This window comes from Cherax quadricarinatus, chromosome 62, assembly GCF_038502225.1.
Source record: "Cherax quadricarinatus isolate ZL_2023a chromosome 62, ASM3850222v1, whole genome shotgun sequence".
NCBI lineage: Eukaryota > Metazoa > Arthropoda > Malacostraca > Decapoda > Parastacidae > Cherax > Cherax quadricarinatus.
Window position 1 is genome coordinate 24061315 of NC_091353.1, and position 12241 is coordinate 24073555.

Consider the following 12241-nt stretch of genomic DNA (forward strand, 5'->3'; position numbering starts at 1 on the left):
AACACATGCTGTGTCATACATACTGCCACTTCACTGGAGAATATTCCCCCACACTGTCGCAACTCGAACTGCTTTCAATAGCTTGGAAATCACTATCACTATCACTTTCACTGCTCACATCCAAGTTCTGTACACTGGGAAATAGTTTCCTCTTTCATCCTTGTACAGGTGAACGTGAATGAGATGGCCCAGCACCAAAGGTGGAAAGTTGTGGGTCATCTGGGTTTTCATCACTAATTACATTAACCTGGGCACTGCTTTCGGTCACACCCTCCTGAAAGCCATGGAATTCATTTTCATGGGCACTTCCAGCACTGTTAGAACTATCACTTGGGAACAGAAGACCTCCAGTTCAGCGAGGAGTAAGGTACTTCTTACCGCGAGGCATCGTGAACAAGGACTTCTAAAATGGTGTTCCCACAATGCACCACTGAGTCCCCAATTTTTTTCACGTTGCGCACACCCATCACGCAGACTCATTCTCTCACATGTAGGCCTACCAGCTTTCTCCTGCTTGATTTAAAGCCGCTAGAATTTACGCCTATTAATATGTCAAAAACATTGGCTCATAAAATGTGTATATATGACCGAAACAGTGAAAGGGTTAACCAGGTCATTAAGTGGTTGTATAATGTATATACAGTAGACTGTCATTTAGCACGAGTTTATTTGGCACGATTCAGGTATAGCACAAGTGAAGAATTGCAGCACAATTTTATGTAACACGTTGTAAAATTAATTTAACACAGTTCAGTTTGGGGGAAGGAAAAAAAAATCCTTTTTCCTCAAGCGAGTGCCTTGTTGTGGATCAGTGGGAGAAGACCTCCGGCCATCCCCTGCCACCCTCCGACACCACCCCACCATCCCAGCATTCGTATTTCATACGTGTCCAGTCTTTCTTCTGTGCTACAAGCTAGCTGTGTTTGTGAATTGTGTTTTGATCTTTTAATTACTATATATTGTATCTGCCAAGCAATCTTGGCACCCAGTAGCCATACCAGTGTTGCTGAAAGTGGCAAGAAAAGGTATAAGCATTTAAGTCTTAGAATTAACAAAGAAAACAAAGATATTTGACGAGATAACCTGTGGCGTAATGAAGTGTTACTTTATACACACAAAAAGAGGTAAACATAAGTTTGTGTGACTGACTGACTTACTGAATGACTGACTTACTGACTTGAATGAATAGCTTGCTGACTTGACTGAAGAACTTACTTGACTTACTGACTTGACTGACTGACTGACTGAATGACTTGACTGACTGAATGACATGACTGAGTGACTTTACTGACTTATTGAATGACTTGACTGACTTATTGAATGACTTGATTGACTTGTTGAATGACTTGACTGACTTACTGAATGACTTGACTGACTGAATGACATGACTTATTGACTTAACTTACAGACTTGACTGACAGAATGACTTGACTGACTTACTGAATGACTTGACCAACTTGCTGACTTGACTGACTGACTTGACTGACTGACTGAATAACTTTGACTGACTGAATGACTTGACTGAATGACTTGACTGACTGAATGACTTGACTGAATGACTTGACTTACTGATTTGACTGACTGAAAGACTTGACTGGCTGACTGAATGACTTAAAGTTAGACACTCCAGTACAACCATCAACTTCAGTACCAGAACCTCTACCATCCACCTCAGCCCAGTAGGACCACAACATAACTCTCCACTCTCTTCACAATCATCCACAAACACCAGCACCCACAATTTAAGGTAAGAAATACTGTTACTTCTGTTAAATTTGTAGTCTTAACCCTTTGACTGTTTTGGTTGTATATATACATCTTACGAGCCAATGTGTTTGACGTATTAATGTGCCAAAATTCTAGCGGCTTCAAATCAAGCAGGAGAAAGCTAGTAGGCCCATATGTGAGTGAATGGGTCTCCATGGTCAGTGTGCACCATATAAAAAAAATCATGGAGCCAGTGGTGCATTGTGGGAATGCCATTTCAGTAGTCCTTGTTCAGCATGCCTAGTGGTAAGAAATATGTGACTCCCCGGCAAATCTGGGACTCTTCTCTTTCCAAGTGATCACTCTAACACAGATGGAAGTGTCAGTGAAGATCAGTTTCCTGGTTTTCAGGAGTTTGTGACCAAAAGCAATGCCCAGGCTACCAGAAGAAAGAAAGAAAGAGAAAGGAGAATGGAGGAGAATGAAAGAGAATGAAAAAGAATGAAAGAGAAAGAAGGAGAAAGAAGGAGAATGAAGCAGAATGAAACAGAATGAAGCAGAATGAAGCAGAATGAAAGAGAATGAAAGGGAATGAAAAAGAATGAAAGAGAAAGAAGGAGAAAGGAGAAGAAAGAAAAAAAAGGAGAAAGAAGAAGAAAGAAAGATAATTAGGTAGGAGGATGGAGGGGAAGTGAGCATCAGACCCCATTGTTTTGACAGGCAGTAGTGGGAGTGAGTAATAATAAAACATGTCATTTTGACAGCTGCCAGACCCTGGCTCAGCACATTTAGAAGTCCACACACTCAAACACACAATACAATCAAAGTGTTCATTGACTATATGTGTGTATATATATTATATAAACCAGAAGGAAGGAAGGAAAGAGTGAAGAAAAAAAAAAAGAATGAAGAAAGAAAGAAAGAATGAAGAAAGAAAGATAGGTAGGTAGGAAGGAATGATGTGACACATTTACTTAGGATAACTGCCTAACACAACTGTCTGCTACTACTATGAAGAAAACTGCTCAGATGAGTTGTTTTGTCTGTACACATAAAAAAAAAGCCCACAAAAATGCAGACTCACTCGTTTTATGTGTGAGGAGTGTAGAACACCATTGTGTATGAAACCATGTATCAAAGAGTTCCTCAAGCTGCAGAACTTCTAGGAACATGTCCAGTGACTGCACATTTCTATATATGTTATAGAGCAATAGTAATAAAAAAAATTTTGTATTGTTTGTGTAAACAAGTTTTGTAAACAATATATTGATAATTATGCTTGTGTGCTTATTGTGTTATATACGAGTGTATATATGTACATAGCACCTTATCTTGGACTCACAGGCCACATAAGTTACGTGAAAAAATAAAATAGTGAAAAAAAACAAGAAATCTTGGAATGAAAGTACAGTGGACCCCCGGTTCACGATATTAATCCGTTCCTAAGAGCTCATCGTAAACCAAAATTATCGGAAAGCAAATCAATTTTCCCCATAAGAAATAATGGAAATCAAATTAATCCGTGCAAGACACCCAAAAGTATGAAAAAAAAAAAATTTTACCACATGAAATATTAATTTTAATACACACAAACTGAAGAAGACATGCACAGTTACATGACACTTACCTTTATTGAAGATCTGGTGATGATTGATGGGATCGGAGGAGGGGAGAGTGTGGATGGTGTTAATGTTTAGAAGGGGAATCCCCTTCCATTAGGACTTGAGGTAGCAAGTCCTTTTCTGGGGTTACTTCCCTTCTTCTTTTAATGCCACTAGGACCAGCTTGAGAGTCACTGGACTTCTGTCGCACAACATATCTGTCCATAGAGGCCTGTACCTCTCGTTCCTTTATGACTTTCCTAAAGTGTTTCACAACATTGTCAGTGTAATAGTCACCAGCATGGCTTGCAATAGCTGTGTGAGGGTGATTTTCATCACCCTTTTCACAAATGATCGCTTGAGAGATGCTATCTCCTGCTATCTGTTTTTCACTTATCCACACCAATAACAGTCTCTCAACATTTTCTAACACTTGCGGTCACTGTTTCATAATCACAGTTGCACCTTTTGCAAGAACAGCTTCCTTGATTGCCGTTTTCCTGCTCACTATAGTAGAGATGGTTGATTGGGGTTTACTATACAACCTGACCAGTTCCGACACACACACTCCACTTTCGTACTTTGCAATTATCTCTTTCTTCATTTCAACAGTCATTAGCACCCTTGGTCTCGAAGGGTTGGCACTAGGAGCTTTCTTGGGGCCCATGGTGACTTATTTTGCAGAAACAAGCACCAAAAACAGTGATAATATGGAATGTACCGAATGTATCCTTAGATGCACGCACACTGGCTGGCTTGTAAACACTGGTACACACGGGGGAGTTCAGGCCACAAGTGGACACGTCTCGTACGAATCGTATCGCATACTGAGTTTTGTATCGGGAAGCGAGGCAAAATTTTTTCGATCAAATGCATCGGCAACCGAATTTATCGGATACCGGTAACATCGGGAACTGGGGGTCCACTGTAAATCAAAGTTTACCAGGTGAGTGGCATTTGCGGCTGTTGCCATACATGGCTCATTTTCTGCCAACTTTACTCCTCTATATCTCCATAAGTACTGATCGCAAAAATTTGTTTTGGGGCTTAAAAAAGTTTGAAAATTAATCTAAAAATTTTGATAAGAAAAAATATTTTTTTTTAACCCTTTCAGGGTCGAGAGGCCCTCTCCTAAACTTGTTCTCAGGGTCGAAAATTTTTCGGGAAAAAAAAATTATTTTTTCTTATGAAAAGATAGAGAATCTTTTCCCAATCATAATGACACCAATAGTATGAAATTTGATGGAATTATGCTCTCACGAAGTTAGCAGTCTTAACAATGTTTCAGCATCGGCGATTGTGCCCACTTTGAGCCCAATTTTTGGCCAATTCCAGTGCACTAGTTGACAAAAATCATAACTATTTCACTAGAACTCCATTTTTTCTATTGAATGAGTACAAGAAACCACCCATTTACCTATTTCAACTATCCAGTAAAGTGGTCAGAAATTAGCAATTTTGCCAATTTCACACAAATTTCAAAAGATGCCAATTTCCAAATAGGGTCCAAAATAAATAAGACAGACATTCCTGGCACTAAAATAACATTTCCTTTGTTCATTAGTCATGTCCCCAGGCCCCTCTTACATTTCTTTTGCTTTCCACTTTGAATTTTTATTCTCACAAAAAATAGAAGATTTGCTGTTATGCAGACTACTGCATTAGTGTAGAAATGGTATAAATAATATCACCGCACTTGTGGAAGAATATTAGACTCACCAGTTGACGTGTATTGGACGCATGGCATGATTTGTTTACTTTTGAACTTTGGCAAAAATCGAACATTTCTACTAATTTGAGCTCAATTTCAAGATACTTTTCATTGTGAAACCAATCAAAATCATCTCAATTTCTGTAATATATCTTCCACTCTATAAAATGAGACCAGGAAAACTAGAATACAACCATAAATACCATACGAAAATATGGTACAAAGTTGCTGGTATAAACTTAAAGCACAGTCAAAGTTTTTTTTCTCATTACACACTGTGTGCTGTAGGATTTTTTTTATACTGTGCACACTGACCACATAGACTCATTCTTTCATATGTAGGCCTACCAGCTTTCTCTCGCTAGATTTGATGGCGCTAGAATTTATGCATAGTAGTATGTCAATAGCCCTGGTGCATAAGCCATACTAGTTCATCGGAGACCCTGAAAGGGTTAATATTCTTCGACACCAGGAGACACCTCAGGATTTGGGGTTGCGACAGTCAAAGGGTTAAGCAGTAAAAACAACATAATACATGACAGCAATGAACTACAATTACATATTCACTTTTATTTTTGTAAGAGGTGGAGGCCTAAAATAAAAGTTGTTTGGCTTTTTTGGGGGCTCTCAAGAATGTAACCCTATTTTTCCCATAAGTTCTTCAGTTCATCTAACATGGTTTGTTACTTAACACGGCATTTTCAGGAACATAGCTACCATGTTCAATAATGGTCTACTGTGCTAATGTATGGTATGAATTTTCTCTCAGTTGTGTTCTTTCAAACTAGCAGGAAGTGTATATAATAATGTATGGTATAATATACTGTTAGTTATGTGTTCTATCAAACTAGCAGCAAGTTTATTTACTTGCCATGGATACCTGCAAAAAAATGCTCAATTTTTTTTTTAATTCTTGTTAAGCAAACATTCATTAATCAGGAGTCTACTGTGGTCTACAGAGCAAATAAAGCTAAAAGATAGTTTTTCATACTACTTCTCAGGCACGACTTCCCAAAGGCATTGAAAACATCAAACCACATCTTGAAAATGTTGATAATGTTCCGTTGTTGGTGTCTCTCTTCACGGACTGCACTCCACCAGCAACATGTGCTATGCTCACCATCATGCAGGAATATACTGAGGTTACTATGGTTATGGGATCCTCTGCAAATGCTGACAACATGAGGCTTTTTATGCAGGCTGATGCCAGGTAGGTCATCCAGTACTTGAAATGGTTGTTGAAGTACCGTGTATGTACAGTAGGACCCCGCTTTATGGCATTTCGCCTTACAGCATTCCACTAATGCGGACATTTCAAATTATGACCAAAACTCTCTATACAGTTCCTCCCACCCAACTTTCTAATATGGTCACCACAGGCCACCCAGTTTCTTTACAGTCTCTGTGAGCATGACTTTCCATTGTGTCTGGAAACTTTCCAAAATTTCAAGTGTTAAAAGTTATTTCTTATTTTATATTTTATATTTAATTATGCTTATGTGTACCTGTACCTAAATAAAGTTACACTCTGTGCTGGCATTCAGGTACATGCTAAAATCACTAAGAGTGTCTTATTAGTCTTGAAGATGCCATATTAATAATGATAATAATAATAATACACAATAATAATCACTCTGAGGAGCGTTAAATGTGTATTAAACATTAATATAGACATTTTGCTTAATTCATCTATGATATTTTTTTCAAAATTATATAACAAACACACTACGTAACATATAATGTGATAAATACATCCCCAATAGAATAAATTAACATAAATATGAGATGTTTTTCCAGTCATCTTGTTGAAGTGTCAGAAAGAATAACGTTTTCTCTAGTTTAACACCAAAGAAAATGTGTACACAATTGTATTACTTGGGGTAACTGTATAAAATTATTCCTTTCATATGCCTTCACTCAGAGTATCATTCCTTCTAAACAAACAAACAAATTTTATTTCTTTGCAAGATTACATTGAGAATATGAAATTACAAAAATGAGTTGTAGTGCATAGAGCCACTATCATGCCTTTGCATTATGAACAGACTTAATTTAACCCTTTCAGGGTCCAAGGCCCAAATCTGGAGTCACGCACCAGTGTCCAAGAATTTTCAAAAAAAAAAAATTTGTTATTTTTTCTTATGAAATCGTAGAGAATCTTTTTGTGAAGGTAATAAAACAAAAAGTACGAAATTTGGTGGAAAATTGACGAAATTATGCTCTCGCGAATTTTGATGTGTCAGTGATATTTACGAATCGGCGATTTTGCCGACTTTGACTCCCATTTTAGGCCAATTACATTATTCCAATCAACCAAATTCTTAGCTATTTCACTAGTATTACTTCTATTCTATCGATTGAGCACAAGAAATCGCCAAGTCAACTGTTTCAACTACAAAATAAAGTGATCGGAAATTGTTAATTTGGCCAATTTAACACAAAGTTCAAAATATTCCAATTTCAAAATAGGGTGCAGAATGAACAATGTAGGCATTCCTGGCACTAAACTAACATTTCCTCTGTTCATTAGTTATGTTTTGAGGCTTTACAAATAAATTCCATTTTGATTTTTTATTCACATAATGAATTTTTATTCACACCAAAAGATAGAAGATTTACTGTTATGCAATACTGTAATAATTGTAAAAATATCATCACCATATTTGTGAATGTATATTAGACCCACCAGCTGACGTGTATTAGACGTGTGAGGTCGTTTGTTTACTCTTGAATATTGGCAAAAATTTAACATTTCTGCTACTTTGAGCTCAGTTTCAAGCCATTTCCAGTGCTAAAACCAGTCAAAATCATCTCTATTTCTGTAATATGTCTTCCATTCTATCAAATGAGACCAAGAAACCGCAAATACAACTATAAAAAACATACGAAAAAACACTGCAAAGTTGCTGTTTTAATCGAAAAATCATGATTTCATTTTTTTTCTCTCATTATACACAGTGTGCTGCAGGATCTGTTTTATGTGGTGCACACATACCACATAGATGTATTCTCTCATATCTAGGCCCAAATGTACCACTCACAGTTTATCAGAGTGAGCTGAGCTCATGGCGTAGATCTACGGTTTGGACCCTGAACGTAAAGCCGTAGATCTACGGGACGGACCCTGAAAGGGTTAAAAGAACAAGGGAAGTAACCCCGGAAAAAGACTTGCTACCTCAAGTCCTAATGGAAGGGGATTCCCCTTCTAAACACTAAGAAGATCAACACTCTCCCCTCCTCCCATCCCATCAATTATCACCAGATCTTCAATAAAGGTAAGTGTCATGTAACTGTGCATGTCTTCTTCAGTTTGTGTGTATTAAAATTAATATTTCATGTGGTAAAATTTTTCTTTTTCAATACTTTGGGGTGTCCTGCACGGATTAATTTGATTTCCATTATTTCTTATGGGGAAAATTAACTCGACTAACGATAATTTCGATTAACGATGAGCTCTCAGGAACGGATTAATATCGCTGGTCGAGGGTCCACTGTATATTAGTTCTAGCATATGTATAATAGCATCATTTGTGCTTTTATTAGTCCTGAATCCAAACCGACAGGTGTTTAGTATGTGTGCGAGATGAGGTAGGAATAGATTTGTGTATGAATTAATTTTTCAAAGATTTTAGAGAGCAGAGGTAAGTTAGATATTGGTCTATAGTTATTCAAGTCCACTTGATCGCCTCCTTTGTGGATCGGGGTGACCCTCACTATTTTGAGAATTGCTAGGAAGGTGGAGGATTCAATGGATTTGTTAAAGAGTGTTGCAATAATTGGTGACAGTACTTGTGAAGCTTTTTTGTACATAAAAGGTGGTAAGTTATGCATGTCTCCTGCCTTGTTTTTAAGGGTGTTGATGATGAGTGAGACTTCTGTTGGGTTGGTTGGGGCTAGGAATAGTGTATTCGGGTAGGTGCCCGTGAGGTAGTCTGATGGACGAGTGTTTGAGCTTGGGATTTTGCTGGCTAAATTCTTTCCTATGGTGGAGAAGAAAACATTGAGGTTGTTTGCTGTTTCAGTTGGTGGGAGTTGGGGTTCATCTGATTTTGTTAATTTGATTGTTTTGTTTTTGGATATCTTTTTAGTTCCTAGAATTTCAGATAGGGCTTTCCAGGTCTTTTTCATATCACCTTTTATGTTATGTAACCTGGTCTCATAATACAATACAGAAAGATGGTGTGTTAGATGAGAATGGGAGTGTTGCTTTTTATTTATTCTACTTTGCCAGCATGGAGACAACTTGTACACAATGTGTTGGTATTATGATATAAGCTTTACAATATGAAAATGAAGGTCTATCAACCCACCAGCTGCGCTCACCTGTTTGTTTACAAACTCCGCGTCTCTGTCCTCAAAGTCAAACAGGATGCCTTGACCTTTACCTTTGAGAAAAAATATCATTTTTTATGAAACCATAATGATTTTTGAATGTAAATAGTGTCCTGAAAAAAAAAATAGAAAAGCTTCAAGAGATTTCCTTTAACAGTACTTTATTGGCTGCTTTTGTTTATCTTGTGGTATGAAGCAAAGCATGGAATATATAATTCTACATCACTTTTTAAATACTCTGTCTTTCCTTGGTATGGGTCAAAAGCTTGCAGACACCATATTTTGTAGCCAAAACATATAGGTTTGTTATGAATTGACTGCTTACAGGCATGCTTACCAAAATATTTCACCATTGCCTCATTATGTGAAATATTTTGTGAAGGGATGAAGTGTTCTATAAACTTCTTTTGGAGGTGTGTGGTCAGAGGATGCAGTTTTGTGTACATATCACTTGTGTCTAGGTTGCGAGTTGCATTGAATTGAAGGCATTTCGTGATAGAATCAAATCTGTCTCGACGCACTGCATTACTTATAGCTTAGTTGTATACATTAGGATCATGCGACCAATACGTAGATTTGCTGGACAATGAATTGTAGCCAGAAACAATCAAAATGGCCAGGAAAACTTTTAGTTCACTTACACTTACACAAACTTCAGGCCAATTTTTCGTCAAACAGTACTTTGTCATTTGTTCTTTTGTGTGTCCAAGGATTTCTTAATCAAAGAAAAGCTCGAAGAGGACAACTACACTAAGTCCCTATACCTGCTGAAGTCTGCTTCACGGAAAATCCTGGTACATGCTTGTATTTCCTATTTTTTCCTCCAATTTTATCTCTGTAGAACTTTCTGTCACCTTACGTTTCTTCCTTTTGGGTTCTTCACTTGCATCCTCCAGTTGTTCTACACTTGATTATTATTATTATTATTATTATTATTATTATTATTCTTCTTCTTCTTCTTCTTCTTCTTCTTCTTCTTCTTCTTCTTCTTCTTCTTCTTCTTCTTCTTCTTCTTCTTCTTCTTCTTCTTCTTCTTCTTCTTCTTCTTCTTCTTCTTCTTCTTCTTCTTCTTCTTCTTCTTCTTCTTCTTCTTCTTCTTCTTCTTCTTCTTCTTCTTCTTCTTCATCTTCTTCTTTTCTTTTTCTTCTTTTTCTTCTTCTTCTTCTTCTTCTTCTTCTTCTTCTTCTTCTTCTTAAGAACATAAGAAAGGAGGAACACTGCAGCAGGCCTGCCGGCCCACACTAGGCAGGTCCCCCACAATCCATCCCACCAACAAACATTTGACCAACCCAATTTCAATGCTACCCATGAAATAAGCTCTTACGTGCAATCCCACTCAAGTCCAACCCCTCCCACTCATGCACCCATCCAACCTAAACCCGAAACCACTCAAAGTCCCAGCCTCAATAACCCAACCAGGCAGACCGCTCCACTCATCAACCACCCCACCTCCAAACCAACACCCTCCCATGTCCCTTCTAAATCCAAACTCATCCAATTTAAATCCACCACAGCGGGCTCCCTCTTGGAGAGACATCCTCAAGACCCCGTTAACATCCCCCCCCCTAATACCCGTCTTCCACTTATACACCTCGACCAGGTCTCCCCTCATTCCTCATCCAACAAGCGAATGTAACCCAAGAGTCTTCAATCTCTCATCATAAGGAAGATTTCCAATGCTATGTATTAACCCAGTCATCCCACGCTGAATGTTTTCTAACGAATTTATGTCCATTCTTCTTCTTCATGATGAGAGGCTCGAAACTCAGCAGGGGCTAATAACCGATTCCCAAAGGCTTTCAGGGTGAAAGACATTTCCTTCATATTTGGGCTGCTCATATCTGGGGTCTTAATGTAGAGTTTTTCAGCTTTCTCCAGCTCATCTAGAAGGTCTGAGGCTTCATTGATAGTTAATGTTATTTGCCTGAAAAAAGAAAACAATTGTCAAAAAATACTGAAGCCACATAGACACTTGAATGTCATTAACTGTACATATATACATGTACTCCTAGGGTGACCATGTGGTTACCAAAAATATAAACTTGAATAGGTACTACTTGAAATTAAAATTTTTACATGAAACTTTTGCAGTAATTGAAACATATATAGCCCTATTCTGTCACAGTGTGATGGAATATATACAGGACAATCATATTATTCAGGGCTCACCTTTTTGCACTTGCCATTCTTCCCACCACCAGAGATACTCATAGAGAAGAGTGTCTGCACTCAGTAACTGTAGCTCAGAAACTCATTTCACTACCTGGCCTGAGAAAGGGAGGAGTCACACACTCATTGGAACCTATTATAGCCTGTTTCTTAAAAAAAGTATTGTTGCCAGCCTGAAAGGAAAACTGATTTAAATATAATAACCATATGGTCATCTTAGGAGATAAAGGGTTAAGCTGTATTGATAGCTTAGTCACACAGAACACTCTTACACAAATTATTTATTTTGATAGTTGTGTTCACCAGTCCACTGGTGCAGCTGGTAGTGCTGCTGTTGTCGTACGGAGTGATGGCTATCATAAACAAATTGGAGCACGCATCAATAACTGGGCTTCTACCCTTCAAACAGAACTGTTTGCCATACTCCTTGCACTCAAATGCATCCATGTATCTAGGGTTGACACTTTAACCCTTTCAGGGTCCATGCCATAGATCTACGGCTTTACGTTCAGGGTCAAAACCATAGATCTGCGCCAAAATTTTAGTGGCATCAAATTTAGCACAAAAATGCTCATAGGCCTACATGTGAGAGAACGGGTCTGCGTGGTGTGTGTGTGTGTGCCATAAACAAAAATTCTAGGTGCCTGCATAGCATTGTGGGAACGCTGGCTCAGTTACCTTTGTTCACCATGCCTCGTCGCAAGGCAGCTCTCACTCCAAG

At 38.1% G+C, this 12241-nt stretch overlaps 1 protein-coding gene across 1 annotated transcript in view; it reads left to right on the top strand.

Annotated features, from left to right (window-relative positions):
- l(2)k05819 (transmembrane protein 94-like protein l(2)k05819) overlaps nt 1-12241 on the top strand; it is a 429313-nt gene that overhangs the window by 250033 nt on the left and 167039 nt on the right. Inside the window, exon 8 of the mRNA XM_070098525.1 lies at nt 6021-6229. Coding sequence (XP_069954626.1) covers nt 6021-6229 — 209 coding nt within the window. The remainder of the gene's footprint in view (nt 1-6020; nt 6230-12241) is intronic.